The sequence below is a fragment of the Peromyscus maniculatus genome, chromosome 6, assembly GCF_049852395.1.
Source record: "Peromyscus maniculatus bairdii isolate BWxNUB_F1_BW_parent chromosome 6, HU_Pman_BW_mat_3.1, whole genome shotgun sequence".
Taxonomy (NCBI): domain Eukaryota; kingdom Metazoa; phylum Chordata; class Mammalia; order Rodentia; family Cricetidae; genus Peromyscus; species Peromyscus maniculatus.
Window position 1 is genome coordinate 32,933,594 of NC_134857.1, and position 16,824 is coordinate 32,950,417.

Below are 16,824 nucleotides of genomic sequence, written 5' to 3' on the forward strand. Positions count from 1 at the left end.
TGGTATCAAGCTTTAGTGACTCCCTCTATATCTGTGGTTTCCAACACTTTAGAGCAGAAGGGACAAATGATGTGAGAAGAACATGAGAACAAGTCTAATAGACAGGCTGACTAATCTCAGACCCCCAAGGTCAAACCAAAGCAATCCATTTCTTAGCTTTCATCAACACAAGACATGATTTATCAATCGATGAACAGGATTTCAAACATTATACATCTAAATGATATGTTCTTTGTACTGTGTAACTTTTTGAACAATGATAGATTGTGTGATATATTCCCTACAAAAGTAATGTCATGAGGCAAAACTCATTATATTTCCCAAAACACATTAAAAAAAAAACCTGAATATGTCATCTGTCATTATTATGCCACATGCCATTTGGGGAGATTATATTTCCAAACTAGATTCCTTGGAATTCTATGCCCTTCATAGTTCAAACCTTGCACAATAATGTTCCCTGAAAATAGTACTCTTATTCTACTGCATTTATTAGTGGGGTTGGTCAACGAGTTATGGATAATTATTAAACAATATAACAAAACTATTATTTCTTGTGTGGCTATAAAATTTAAAGGAGTTTGAGAGATGCCTCGGTGGGTAAAGTGCCTGCCACCCAAGCCTAAGGGGCTGAGTTCAGGTCCCCAGCTTCTGTGTGAAACTCAGGTGGTGGTGCCTGCAATTCCAGTGCTGACAAGGTAGAGACACATGGATCCCTGAAGCTCGCTAGCCAGTCAGTCTAGAGAGACAGTGAGCTCCAGGCTCAGAGAGAGATCCTGTCTCAGGAAAATAAGGTTGAAAGGGATTAGAAAAGACATCCAACAGGGGCCTCTGGTATCCGTATGCATGCATACACACATGTGCATATGCACCGGCGTTAATATTTATAGAGGAGGAAGTGCTGTTAAAAAGAAAAAAAGGCCACAAGGAAATTTCTTAACTGTAACATAATGTAAGTGCAGGCATAGATATTATTGCCAAGCTGTTCTCTCCCTTGTTACAGCACCTAACAAATGTTTTATGAGGCATGCCTATGATAGCTCAGAAATGAGTTCATGGTGTCATGTTAGGTAACCTGGGAGATGTCTCCCAAAGAGATTCCTTGAGAAGAGTAGTCAGTGGATATGAGGAAACTTCACTCTTCATCCTGCCTCTCTAAAATCGCATTGCTATTTTCACTGACTTGAATTAATTATCGCCCTCTCTCCATTAGTTTGGGGAAGATCGGATTGCTCACATAGAGGAGGTAGTAAAAGGGTATACCCTTGGCTGATGATTCATTGCACCAGCTGCCAGCAAGTTGCATGTCTCGGCACACCTGGACACATGCACCGGTGACTGATTAGGAAACACATTTATCTTGGCTCATCACAAAGGAGACGCAACCATAATTACTCTCCCTTGTAATGAAAGGCATTCTGGAACCTGTGTCCACCTACAAAATAATACAAAGTACACTTTTGGACCAGATCCACGTAATTGTGCCATCTGTTCTAGATACTTAGCTCTAAATATTTCCCACATCTTTCTTGTGGTCTAAAAATAAAATACAGTTTGAAAAGACCTACGCTAACTGTTAAAATGGTCACAAGATGTCATGTTAAAACCTAACACTAATGAAAATAATCAAAACTCTGAGTTTCTTTGGTTGATGAATACAGAACATGACCTTAACCTTCACTGTGTACTTAGGAAATTTTGCAGATTTATCATGCTTTAATTTAGAGAAAATGAATATATTGGTTAAGTTTTGCAGAGTCTTCTAAATGAGAACCAACTTAACTAAGTATGCTGTGTGAAAGAAGAAAAAGGAATCAAAGCTTTTGTTCTTCAACTTGTATCATTGTAATGACTTCAAAATTGTCAGGACTCTTAACATGTACTAAGAAATCCCTTAAGTAAGATGCTATATGAGAGATTTCATAGCAGTTAAGAGAATGTTAGTTTACATCTAATTGAGTTGTTGGCCAAAGGGGTCACATAGGAATCTCCAAACAAACCAGGCTTGCTCTCCACACTGACAGCAAGGCCCATTGCTGAAGATAACACATACACAACTCATTGAACATGGGTATGTATAGCCAGTACCTACATAAAGCCTTCACCTACATTCCAGTGACCTTAGAACAGGAAGGTACTCTGCATACTGTCAAAAGAGAAACAAAACCAAGCTAGTCAGAAACCCTTTATCTACAGTGGTGTCTTGTCTGCAAGATATGTGAGGGCGGTCATGGCACAAAGCTTGTGGGAGTAACCAACCAACAACTGATTTAACTAAAGACCCACTCCACGAGATGGAGTGGGTGACCAAGAACCTGAGACTGATAAAATGACGGCTAATGATATTCTGCTAAACTCATAGATCAGTGTGCCTTGCTCAGCCATCATCATCAAAACTTCCTCCTGCAGCAGATGGGAACACAGAGACCCACAACCATACACTACACATGAAGTGAGAGACCTTGAAACACAGCCTTAGATTGATATATCTCCATCAAATCCTTCCTCTCAGAACTCAGGAACCCCATGGAAGAGGAGATGGAAAGCCAGAGGGATGAAGGACACTAAGAAAGCAAGGCCCTCTAGATCAACATGATCAAAGCCTATATGAGCTCACAGAGACTGAAGCAGCATGCACAGGGCCTGCACAGGTCTGCACCAGGTCCTCTGCATATAAATATATATTATAGTTTAGCATTTTGATGGGATTCCTGAGTGTGAGAATGAGTGGGTCTCTGACTCTTATGCCTTCTCTTTTCCTTCTGTTGGTTCACCTTGTCCAATTTTGATGAGACAGTTTTTGTTTTACCTTATTAAAACATTAATTAATAAATGAGTTAATGAATGAATAAATGAATAAAAACTATCCACTAAAGTAAAGGTTAACAACTGAACTGGTGTTTATACCTGCTGCAAGAGGGAACATCAATTTTTCTCCAATAGAGTGACACTGAGTCTATCAACCACTCTAGGACAGGCCTCATGTTCAAGAGTAGTTGATTGGATGCCACTGTTTTTTTTTTGTGTGTGTGTGTGTGTGCTTTTATTTGGTTACAATTTGGGGGAGAGTTGGGGAGCTGGTTTTATTTCGTTTCTTCATTTTGTTGTTATATTGGATTTTTGTTTCTTTTTGAGAAAGAACTTAAAGTTAGGTGAGTAAGGAGGGGGAGAGGAGATGAAAGGATTTGGAGGAGAGAAAAAATATGGTCAAAATACATTTAAATTTAAAAATTATTCTAAATAATAAAAAATATAATTAAAGATCACACTTTTCTAAATGACCAACTTTTATTTCTAGCACCCACGTGGGGAGGCTCACAACTGACATGACTCACGGAGATCCAACACTTGGGGCTCTGCAGACACCTGCACTCCTGTACACATTCGGACACAAAGACGCACACACACATATATAATTTAAAGTAATAAAATAAAATCTTAAAGATCAGATACTGAAGTAAAAGTGTTGTACATAAGTTTAGCAAAGAATGTATCATCATCAGAATCAACACTTCCAGAAACTGAATGTATTTGAGCCAATATTTTAAAATTCTAGTATTTCTTGGGATTATGTGGAGCTTTATGATTGAAACTACAAGTTTCAAGTCCCTCAAAATCTTATTTTATTCAAATATATACCACATAATAATATTCTAAGACTGATTTATAGTTCCTTTTAAAGATTTATTTTGATTATGTGTATGTGTCTATGTCTGTGCACGTACACCCCTTGAGTGTAGGTGCTGAATGAACTAAAGGCGTTTGGAGTTACAGGTGGTTGTGAGCTGCCTGATGTGGGTGTTGGGAAGCTCATTCATATCCCCTGGAAGAGCAACAAGTGATCACCACTGCTGAGCCATCTCTCCAGGTCCAAGTTAGTTTTTAATTATTATAAAAGTTGTATTTTATTTTTTCCATTATAAAGTAGCCTTACTTCTCTAAATATAAAACCTCAATGAGTTCTATGCACAAAAATAAGACTAATGAAACAAATATTCAACTCCAGCCCTGAAAAATTGCAGGGACTGGATGCAGTACAATATAGTAATTTTTCATACTCCTTTCAAAAATGACTGAGAAAAGACAATTGCTTGGAATGTCAAAACCTAGAAAACACTCTTAAATGAGTAACAGTTTGCCTTGCTCTAAAATAAAAATACAACAATAAAGGTAGCAGTAGTCAATTATGTGGAGATTAAAAAATAACTATCGTTAATCTAAATATATGTACTAACTCTTCAGTACACCCAGTAGGCATATACTATTATTATTTTGTACTTTTCAGATTTATTTTAATCTTTGAAGGCAATGTATATGTGCTAATCTCTGTGTGGTGGCATTTGCACATGGGTACAGGCATCTATGAAGACCAAAGTCACAGGACTCCTTGGAGTTGGAGTTAGAGACAGTTGTGAGTGCCCAATGTAGGTGCTGGGAACTGAACTCCAGTCCTCTGCAAAGGGCAGCACACACTCGTAACTGCTGAGCCATCTTTCCAGCCCCCATTTTTTTCTTTTTAGACAAGAAAAATTTCTTTTCAGTGGAAAAATTCACTGAATCGATCCATCGCCATCACCTTTCTTTAGTGTTTGTAGACACTGAAGCATGGGCTTAATCCATGTCAGAAACTAAGAGATGGAATATAGCTAAGGAAGAGACTCCTTCACCCAAGCGCCACTCCAGGGCCGTGCATCAGAAACACCTAACAGTGGTATGAAGCACTTAAAGACAACACACACACACACACACACACACACACACACACACACACACACAATGGTAACATGTACCTAGCAAACATGTCTGTCTAAACTGTTAAGTAACTGAACCTGGAACATGAATTGCTTCTATATCACTGATACTGTGATCTAGAACATGTCCATAAACCATAACTTGCTATTTTTCATAATATTCTCTTACATTAGATTCAGCAATTGGTCCTTTAAAATATTTTAGCTTTAAATGCCATACTAAGCCCTAGTTATTTGTTTCACATAATCAGATTTCCATAAATACTTTACATAAAACCTAGTATGAACTGTCCTTTCTCTGCATCACCACACACACAGTAATGAGTCTACAAAACTAAAAAGACAGGCCTACCTACTTATCTCTATAATCAGTATGCTTACAGTCACTGGGTAGCTTGTGTATCATTTCCAAGAAATATAAGAATTGGTACCTGGTAAATATTTCCTCTGCCTTTAATTTCAGTGAAAAATATGAAAATATTCTTACAAATTGACCATCTATCTTAATGAATTGGCCTTCTTCATGTTGAGATTACATATTGATTTACATAGCAGTTGAATCAGATACTATAACGCATCATGTTAACTTCCATTGTTGGCTTGTATGTTCTACCCTGATATCTCTGATACTTGGCTAAATGCAATTAGCTAACCATCTCCCAAGATACCCAGGGCCATAATTTGATAGTTCATCTTACCTTGAACTGTCAACCCCTTAGGCAAAGTCTCTGATTCCAACCAATTTCACAATGGTATACTTTCTCAACTCCATACTTCGGCTTTTCTTCCAACAGAGCAGAGTGCTCTCTCTCTCTCTCTCTCTCTCTCTCTCTCTCTCTCTCTCTCTCTCTCTCTCTCTCTCTCTCCCTCCCTCCTCTCTCTGTATCTCCCTGCATCTCTCTGTATTGCTCTATCTCCCTCCCTCCTCTCGTTCTCTCTCTATCTTTCTCTGTGTGTATCTCTAACTCCCATCCCACCCCACCCCCGTGTGTGTGTGTGTGTGTGTGTGTGTGTGTGTGTGTGTGTGTGTGTATCTCTGTTTACCTGGGGACCCTTACTTACACATAAGACTCTTGATGGAAAACATGCCCTAGGGTAAAGTTAAAGACATCTCATTTTCTCTTTGCTAGCTAACACTCTCCTGTGATGTTAGTCACACTCTTACATTTCTGTTTCCACACTTTCATTCATGGAAAACACAATAAAATACTTGAAGATGAGCCCCATTCATCCTGAAAGAGGCGCTTAGCACAATGGTTAGAAGATAGCCTATGCTGAATAAAAGCAAGATGAGTTAAATATCATTATATTTTATATTTCTTAAATTTTCCTCCTTTGATTCACAAAAATTTATTTTTTCTATACAAAGTCAAATGTTTATTCACAAATCATGAAAATAATTAATTTTGCAGCCTATCTTGACATGTTGTTTAATTAACACCAAATCATCTATCAATTTTTTAAAGAAGAAAACATTTAAAAAAATCACTGAGCTCCAAAATTTACAAGTTCCTATAACATCTTTCAGTTACTTCACCAAGTTTCCATTCCTTATATTATTCTCTCTAATTGCGTAGATTTCTTTTTAAGGTAAATGTAGAAATAATCAACTTTTTTAGTTCAAACTACACTTATAAAGAGTCCATGTTAGGTTATATGTATATGTTAATGTAAAATAGGTTATATAAAAGATACCTTTATTCTTTCCTACTTTCATATTATAAGTCAATTTAGTATTGAATATGGTATATGATTACATGTAATATATTTAATGTGTTAATATTAAGATATAACATATATTTTTTGGGGGGTGATTTATTGTGAAAATTTTGGTCAGTTTATTTAACAGTTCAATTATATCAACAGCAGTGAAATTAACCAGCCCACACTGGGTTTCCTCTTCAAGCCTATTATTCAGTTAGAAAATTCAAATTTTATTTCTAACAAAAATCTCACAGTAAAGTAGGTTACTTACCTTTCAGGATTTTCTACTTCTTCAGTAATAAAGTTGAGGTAAAACCTGTATTATTAGTAAACAAATAACTATTAGTATATTTTGCCACCACAATCCAAAGTTTCACATGCTAAACTTTTTTAAATCAAACTAAGAATCACAAACATGACAGAAAAACTGTATGCAGGAAGATGCAAATGGAAAACCAGTCAGAATTCGCACAGAACGTTTTCTCCTAGATCATAGCGGAAGCATTAAAATGTGAGACAGGATGGTAATGAGAGTGGAAAACCCTGTAATCTGTAGGGCAAGCTCACGGTTTACAGGAAGGCTCAGAGCAGCATGATGCTCTGCCTGGAAAGGGCGCACGAGCTGGAGGGGCAGAGACAGCCCTGAGCTACAGTGGCGAAAGCCTTTCCAGAGGAAATTCCTCCCGACCTGAGACGGACACACAACTTTACCTTACTGAGGTGTCATGAGGCTATTCCAGGCTGAGGTTAGAATGAAGCCCAGAAGTGTGCTGCAATGGTTATACATAAGGAAAGGAGAGATGCTATAGTATCCAGCCAAACAAGTGTGCAAGAAAGCGTGTGTGTCGGGGGGGGGGGGGGGGGGATTAAGTATAAGGTGGCCTGTGCTTCCTGTAAATCTAAATTTAAAGCTAGAAACAAGAGGATCCAAATTATGTGAGGGCAGCCTTGTAGAGAAGTGCTATTGACTTTATACACAGAACACAGTGTATGAGCAGGGACCAAAACTTGTAGAAATGATAGTTTATTACATGTCTCAAATTATCTAAAAGAGAAAATTTCAAATGCTTTACCACAGAAAATTAAAATCTATACTTTGTTATGGAAGTGTTATTTTGGTTTATTTATTTCATGTTCTATTCATAAACCATAACCTAATTTCTTTGTACCCCAGAAATGCATACTATTCACCACTTTATACTTTTAAACTAAAATAAAAAGATTAAACCTTCCATTCACACTTTTTCCTTTAGAGTCACTGCCCATGTTTACTCTATATAACCCGATTCACAGGCTGATGGAGGATGGGAGGTCTTGGGTATGTTCAGGTAGTTAATTGTAGTCACATTGTTACTTATTACACTGTCCATCAAGAACAAACAAAGCAAGGAATTTCGACCATTTCCCAGGTCCATGACACTTTTTGGAGAATTACATGTAAAAGAAGCATTTTAGGCACAAAATATTTCACTTTCAATGCCAATGGAATCTCCATTTCTTATCCTAATGTCAGGGTCCAAGAAATTCTGATTGCTCTCTTCACAATGAGCTTCTACCAAGCCCACACAGACATGGCTAATGCCTTCCATCCTTGATTTCATTTTCTAACCAAAAGGGACTGCTGGAGGCCCTTTAAGCCCTACTAACTTCTTCCTACGCCTCCCCAAAGCACAGCTGAAGGAAATAAAGAATCCTCATGAGAACAGATGAACATAACAATAAGAACTTGCTATATCTTCTTTCTATAAGCTCGGGGAACTCTCACTGAACGGAAAGCCAAGCATTCTACGGTTATCTTATTATTCCTTGGTGCTAAAATAGCCTCTTGCATGGCACAGGGGATCGCAAGTCTGAAAGCCAAATTCTTTTCTCTCAAAAAACAAATATCCAGAATATTAGCCCATTGCCTGGCACATGCTTAAAGCATCTCACAGCCTACAAGATAGGGGAGGAAGCTGGTCTTGCCTCACCTTCATGACAATCCTATCTGAATTCATTAGTCAGTTGACGTTCAAGAACAAAAGGGCTACAGCTTTAACGACCAAGTTATAAATCAATATTAGAAATACATTGAAGAAACAGTAGCAATAAGGGTGATATAAAAAGTACATATACACACACATATAAAACTAACAATATGTTTTAACAACTAGAAAGTTAAACGTCTAAAAACAACAGCTGCTGTTGCCTTAGGAGAGTGCACATATAACAGGATGCATATGATGTTGTTATTATAGGAAAAGCAATGGTCAGTGCAACCCTTGCTATGCGCACGCTCCATTTTTTACCGTATAATGCAAGACTGGCTGAAAGAATTATAAGTGTGGACTATAAATGAGCTACTATTCCTGCATTGAGTGTACCAGAGATAGTGCTGTGGAATGTGCTATTTGAGACAGATTTGACATGTTCGTTATAAGCCTGAGGCAACAGGAAGTATGGGGAACAAATAAAATAAGTAAGCAAAATATAAATAACACCTCAAACAGAATAAATCACATGAATTAAGGAATGGTGCCAGGTTTTGCATGTCAGAGATAGTCCGTTGCTTCTTAATAGTTTATGAGCTGGCCTTTTCCAATAACCTTAAGGCAAGGAGGGGAATACTTGTGAAAAAGAATATGACTTCAAATATTTTTCCTACAGTTTGGAGGGGAGAGGAGGACAGTAGATCATTTCAGTGAAAAAAATCCATACACAGTGGGAAATATACCTTGACACTTGTCTGGTCTCAGTATGGGATGAAGGCCACAGTAGTCTCTTTCCCCTGGTTTACTTCTCAAGGTCCCTAGAGAATACTCACAAGGTCTATTGTCTCAGATTTTCTATGACTGTGCATAAAAAGCAATAGTTGCCCCCACATTGTAGCACCCAACCTGTACATGACTTTTAAAGGAAGCAGATCCTTGAGGTGAGATTTGACACAAAGGCATACATCTTGGCTGATGTTTCAGGGAGACTAAATCCATTGAGGATTCGATTAAAGAGGGCGACAAAAGACACTGAAAACCAATTCTCTATCACACAGTGAAAAGAGAGAGAAAAAAAAAAATCTCACCACGCTGTGCTTAGCTTTGGACCCAGACACAGGATTGAAATTGGTTGACTTCCCCAAGGCCACAGGCGGACTGGCAGATGTATTTCTCTGAATACAGACATTGGCAATAATATGAAAGTTGTTCTGACCCGACTCCATGACCTGACTGAGCTAATGATTTCTTTTCCCCTAATCATGTTTCAGTGAAGGAGTTTTCATCATTCTGGATAGGTTCTGTGCTCCTCAGAGCCAAAACTTTACTCCATTCAGGGTCCCCAAGGGTTGGTGGTGTCTTTTTCCTATTCAGCCCAACAGCTGGAGGTGACCACTCTCTGAGAGTAAGGTAACCAGGACAACAGAGGGCTAGCACGCTGCCGGTCCAAACAGGTAACAGCCTGGCTTGCAACTCCTGACCATCGGTGCTTTGTTTCTGTCTCGTGACAAAGTCTTCATGTTAGGTTTGTTCCTCCCCCCCCCCTTTTCTTTAAATTCCCTTAGTCAAATATTGTTCTACAGCAATTCAGGGAGGGATAGCCATTCACAGTCCCAATGTGTAAATGTACAAGCCAGTTTGGCAACCATAGGGTAAAAGATGGCCAATTCAGATAGCAAAGGTTGTTCTTACAATGCTCCAGTCTTTGAGACCATTTCAGACCCCACCTTAATCCATTTACATGGAAATAATAGGTGTATCTCTGGAGTGCCCAACCCACACACTCTCTCTCCTAGTTCTGCTCCTCTTTTCTCAGACTGAGGGCCATAGATTAATAGCCAGGTCATTCCCCCTCTTCACAAAGCAGCATTAAGCCATCATAACAACCCATGAAGCTAAATAGCTCCCTATCATCCCCTAGCTAAGCCATTTGGATCAGATAACCTCTCATTTACAATCCTAGACTTACTTTCCAATACTGTGACTGAATCTTCAAGAACACACACAGAAAAATTGGTGGTTCCTGGCTCTTCAAGCTAGAGTAGAGACACAAGGATTATGGGGGGGGGGGTGTATAAATAAAGTTTTCTGTAAACTTCCATTATAGGTGAAAGCAAGTGGCACTTTGGACTCAGCATCAGTAAAATACAATATTAATAAGATAAGTCAAGATGAAAAGAGTCTTTTTCCACGGAAAAATCCACCGCCCCTCAAAAACCTCAGAAGTGGAGAAAATTGGCTCTACATGAAGCAGGTGACCTGAATATTCAGTGCCGGGTGGTAGTGGAGTGAGGGTAGAAATGTTTTAATATTCCGTGGGAACAGATGCATGGTGCTCACAGGCAAAAGAAACTCCATTCAACAGAATTAATCAAATCTGCCTTGTGAAGATCACCACATTCCACATTCTTGACAGAGTAGAACAGGCTCCCAGCACCCAGCTGGAGCTGAAAGCCCTTGTTCCCCTCCCTTGCTTTGCTCTGGGGCTCCCAGGGACCCTCACTGTGGCTTGGCTGCTGCCCCAGGGCATGGAGCCCTGATCCAGGCTCAAAAGAGAGAAGAGTTGATTCGGCTTCTAACACTGTGATCACACTCAGTCCTTTTCTCGGCTTAGCACCACATTGTGCTCTGAACAAAAGTGAAAGGCTTCAAAAACATTGAGATTCAAAACTAAAGTGTGCACACAATGGCTGCAAAAATCTTCTTTGGGTATACAAATATTTTACACTGATCTTCTTATGCTGTAACCTAACAACCTTCAAACATATTTCACTTCAAAGCTATGCTAAACCCATGTAGCCATACTCTGCTGATTCTCTTCTAATGCCATATTTTCACAATTTGTGAGATTAATAGGGTACATATTCTATTTATTTTGGAATGCATTTGGAAGGTAAGATCCAAAAACATAAAATAAAAGGAGGAAGAAAGAAGAAAAAAATGAATTCATGTTATATACATATTTACATAACTTTTGCAATAGCGAAGTTTCTTGGTAGTGTTTTTAGGCTTACAGAGTGTTATCACAGCTTTAACTACTGGTTTAATAAATATGGAAAAAAACTACTACAATTATTTACCCTAAAACAATGAAAATTAATCTTCCTGCAATGATTCTAGTGTTTCGATTTTGTTGTACCTAGTGGGCTTTCTTGAAATAGTCATTTCAACTAAAACTTACAAGGTCAATAAAATTTAGTTACAAGAACTGCCTCTCTGATATTTGATTACTGTGAGTCATGCTCCTCCACAAAACACTGCTGTGCCAGGGCAGCGGGAATCACAGGCACACAAGAATGAAGGAAATAAACGAATCCATGGCATGGTGGTGCCAGTCGTATTGGCTACCTGTTTGTGTTTTCAGCTACTGGAAACATTTTAATGAAATGTGTAAAGGCCCTTGAATATGGTGCATACCATTCGACCACTTGACTTTTATTATTGTGATTTCTCCTTTCCTGTCTTTATCATTTTGATCTCCTGAGACCATCTCATTTCTACATCTCAAGTGTTTCTTCCTCATGAGAGGGTAGACAAAAAAAAAAATTCATTAACTACTATTTATAAATATCCTTGGTACTCTGGCACAAAGGCCTTTTGACAGGGCAGGTACTAACCCCAAGTACCCTATGGCACTGTTTCATCCTCACTGATGAATGATTAGAAGTAATGTATACTGGCTTTTAAACCCCAGCATCTGTTTGTTTCTTCATTTTTATGCCACGGGGCTAAATCTAATAGCAACCCTGACTGTCTGGGGGCTCAGAAATGACGTCATAAGTTAAAGGCTCTGCCACCCTGGAGGAAACTGGAAGGCTCTCTGAAGAAGGATCTCTTTCTACTACCCTCCCACCTTCCCTTCATGTTTCTCTTTTTTCCCTCCCAGGGTGAACTGCAGAAGCTAGAATCTGTGTTCCCTGAGTGCTCACAGAAACCAGAACCTGTCTCCCGCAAAGCCAACTGTAAAACCTAAAATACGTGTCTCGTACTTCCTCCAGCCTTTCTGTGGACAGTAGCTGGGCAGTTCTCTGCTCCACCTTGTATCATACTGAAGCGTAAGAGTCTTGGTTGAGACAGGTTCTATCCTATCCCAGGAGGAAGAAATGCTATACAAAGAAGACAAGGAGAATCTAAACAAACACACATCACTTAATTTCCCTCCAGTCTATTAGCATTGCTTTACATCCTTTGGCTATATAAAAAAAAAAAAAATTGTCCTAGCTTTGTAGGTCTTCATTTCTGAAAATTCCATGTTACTTGAAACTTGACTATATAATAGCTGTGCACATGACATAATGAAAATCTAGTTGGAGAAGAAATGTGTGATGTGCTTCCTCACCCATCACTAGGATCAGAGTTGACACTCCTATGATAAAAGACAGATTAACAAGAGGATGGCCAGGCAGCAGTGGGGCACACCTTTAATCCCAGCACTCAGAAGCAGAGCCAGGAGGATCTCTGTGAGTTCAAGGCCAGCCTGGTCTACAGAGAGAAATCCAGGACAGGCACCAAAACTACACAGAGAAACCCTGTCTCAAAAAAACGAAACAACAACAAAAAGACAGATTAACAAGAGAAAAGGCAAATAAAGTAATTTAATAAAGTATCTGGAGATATCAACTTACCAACCAGCATATGCATACATCCCATAATAAAAAGCCAAGGGCAACCCCATTAGATTTGCATCTCTTCCTGAAAATGCATCTTCAAAGTGCTGTGTTTGCCCTGCAATTAGAATTTGAGGATTTTTAGAGCTTTGCAAAGAACTAATTATTATTTATTCCAACTCTATACATGGTTGGGAGATGAGCTACTCTGTTCTGATTCTCTGTTCATAGCCAACTCCATCCATTAAAACTGCACCCAAGCTAGGACAGGAATCTCAAATGCACACTTCTCACCTAGACCACTTTAAAGTTCCTTTGTGGATGACAGCAGGATAAAAGTAGCACTTAAAATAGGTAACTCCATTCCCCTTGCTTGAGTGTCTTCTGTTTTAACCACGACAGTAGACTAAAGCATCTTCCATAAATTGAAGTTTTAAGAGTTTGGCAAAATTCTTAGAAGATAATGTATAACATGGTAGGGAATGAAAAGAAACCTCAGAGTCTGCCTTGAGTGAGGAGGCATCAAGAAACACCTGCACTGCCTCTCACATCACTTAGCATCCTGCTATTTATCCCTGTAGTGCATTCGACACCTGCCTCCTAAAGCAGGGAAAGCTACAGACAAAATCCACCATCAAAACCTGCAAGGCTTCTTCATATAAAGGTTCCCTGGAGCACAGCCATGGCCACTCATATGAGAGTGTCTATGGCCAATGTCACCCAGCAGCATAGTGTAATTAACTGTGATAAGCCATCCAACCCAAAGGGCTTTCTTTATAGAGATAACTTATTGACACTGTCTTGGTCCATGCCACCATTTTCTTCTAAAAATATGAATAAGAAATTTTACCAAAAACCAAACCAAGTTTTACCAACTTTGGCATCAATGTATAAACTGAACACTTTTGTCCATCATACTTTTTTTCTCTATTTTGTGAACAGTGGGTACCTTTTACTTTGAATCTTTTGGGTAGTTTAAGAGATTATAAAATCAGATTTGTGTTAGTAAGCACAGATTCAAAATTGGACAAAAAAAGCATCTGTGTCATCGACCACCCCCAAAGAAAAACAGCAAGTACGAGTACTCAAATAGAAAATGACTCTGTGTAAAACTGACCTTGAGTAAGTAACAAAAGTGGGCCATGAGGGCAGAAGGTGAATGATGGATACACAACACTCCCTTGTAAGTCAAATATCAGCTATTGCCCACATCATGAGACCCAGGATTCATAGTGATGGGATGTGAAGATAGGAGCTAAAAGGACATGGTTGTGTGACACAAAGAGCGATATTTTTCTCAAAGCAAGCAACTTCTAAATACAGTTTTGTGGAAACCTGGCAGGCTGAATTAGAAATGCCCATTTTACTGAAACATGTCTATTCCTTAATAGAAGGAAAATCTACACACTGAGATTCAGAAAAGAAACGTCTGTTGGGAATTGAGAGGTTGCTCAGCACCTAAAAGCAGGTGCTACTCTTATAGAGGACCTGAATTCAGTTCCCAGCATCCATAGCAGGTAGCTTACAATCACCTGTTGCTCCAGCTTCAGGGCATCTGATGCCCTCTTCTGACCTTGGCAGGCACCTGTGTTCATGTGCACATGACCATTTGTAGATACACAAACATGTGGGTGCATACACACACACACACACACACACACACACACACACACACACAAAAATAAAATACTTTTTAAAAGAAAGAAACATCTATTGGGTATTCTTTTATGATCTGTGGTCTCTTTAGTCTAACAAGAGAATATCCTTCAGAGTGTAGCAATTAGTAATTGATAAGAGACAAGCTCTAAACTGTAAAGACTGGGCCACAGTTCTTCATATGAGCTACTTTGAGAGTGCCACAAAGAGGCACATTGTTTCTGAACTTCAGGAATATTTTTGGATGCATAACACAGGCCTTGAGCAGATGAAAGAAACATTCAAAGGGAAGCTCCAGGCTTCATAAGTGAATGCACAATATCCAGCTACAATCAGGATCTGATTAGAGTAGAAATAAACACACCACACTTATCAGTGAAGTCTTTTTCTTCCTGGGGTCTCAGAGAAATGTGGAAAAACTAAATGATAATGTCACAAATTTTAAAATCTCAATTTCATAAAATGTTGTAGTAATAAAGAAAATATGTCTGGTCTCCAAAGTACTAAACTATGTTTCAAATACAGTAATATCCTCAGGGAATTTCTCTGTTGTGTGAGAAGCAAGAATTAGGGTGGACCTATGTTCCAGATACCATAAGCAATAATTAAAATACTGCTGTTTTGGAACTGACAGGAAAGAATCAGGGGTTTCATCATGGTCTCTGTTCTCAAGGAATTTGCACTACAGTATCAATTGCTAACCATGCCCCTCTTTGCACACACACACACACACACACACACGTGAGGGGTCAGAACCAATGACAGACTCTAACTACCAATCCTATCTGGCATTATACCAAAAGGAAAAGCCAGAAAAGAGCCATGTCTAGAAGGGCTAGTGACTCACCCTTCAGCTCCTTTCCAGAATCGGAGATGCTCTCTACAGAAGATTAGAAAGTCAGCCCAGGAGACAAAAGCACTGAGGGCCAGGTGGTGGTGGCACAAGCCTTTAATCCCAGCACTCAGGAGGCAGAGGCAGGTGGATCTCAGGTTAATTTGAGGCTAGCCTGGTCTACATAGCAAGATCCAGGAAAGGCACAAAGCTACACAGGGAAACCCTGTCTTAAAAAAAATAAATAAATAAATAAAAATACACTTTTGCTGGGCAGTGGTGGCCACATGCCTTTAATCCCAGCACTCAGGAGGCAGAGCCAGGTGGATCTCTGTGAGTTCGAAGCCAGCCTGGTCTCCAAAGCGAGTTCCAGGAAAGGCACAAAGCTACACAGAGAAACCTTGTCTCAAAAAACCAGAAAAAAAAAGCACTGAGTGTGTGGACAATTTTGCCTCATTCATAATGGAATATGAGCAGGCCAACTCTGTGGAGGCCATGGTGAACCCGGATAGCAAGCCCACATCTTCTCACACACCGGCTCTGCTGTTCAAACGATTCATTGCATTTATTCTGGGGCTGAAGTGTTGGGATTTGATGAAAGCGTTTTACTGGCAGGACTCTAAGATCGCCCACTAGGCTGATTAAATGGACAAGAGCAGTTCCCTCTCCCAGCTCAAGTGGCCAAGTTTTCAGTGTTTGGTGCATCTGCCAATGGCAATGGTTGTGCTGAACTTTGCAGCTTCCTTGCGTGTTGTTATAATTCTCCTCCTTTAGGGTCATTCAGTTTCTAGAAATTCCTTTTCTTGGAACTGGCAATGTCAATGTAAACAATACTTAACATGCCCACATGCTACATCACCTCTTTCCAATTGATTTGCTCTAATCATTTCCGGTTGTTTCCTGATGCAAATTCAGTAACCCCCTTGGGCCCTCGTTCTCTTTCAGCCATTTCCAACAAATCTAAGCAAACGCACACACTGTTATTACCAGGCCAACCCTAACGCCATGATAGCATCCCTCAAATTCGTATCTTATAAAATAGGAAGCTTCAGGATCAGTAAATCCAGAAGCTACCCCATTTCTTCGGAAATGCAAATTTTATAGGGAAAATATTATAACAATAAGAACTAAGCTTTGGCAACTCTTTTATTGTCACATAAAGATCCTGTTTTTAGGAATATTATTCTTAAACCTCATTGCTCTTCTGTGGGTACTAATCTCAGAGAAAGGAAATGCAAATGAGAAAATAAAAAACTATTAGTCATCTTCCATTATTTTCCAGAAATACTTTTATCTTTCACATT

At 39.2% G+C, this 16,824-nt stretch overlaps 1 protein-coding gene across 1 annotated transcript in view; it reads right to left on the bottom strand.

Annotated features, from left to right (window-relative positions):
* Slc7a11 (solute carrier family 7 member 11) overlaps positions 1-16,824 on the bottom strand; it is a 71,898-nt gene that overhangs the window by 38,429 nt on the left and 16,645 nt on the right. The window contains exons 5-6 of the mRNA XM_006977600.4: positions 13,051-13,150; positions 6,727-6,771 (exon numbers count right to left, since the gene is read on the bottom strand). Coding sequence (XP_006977662.1) covers positions 6,727-6,771; positions 13,051-13,150 — 145 coding nt within the window. The remainder of the gene's footprint in view (positions 1-6,726; positions 6,772-13,050; positions 13,151-16,824) is intronic.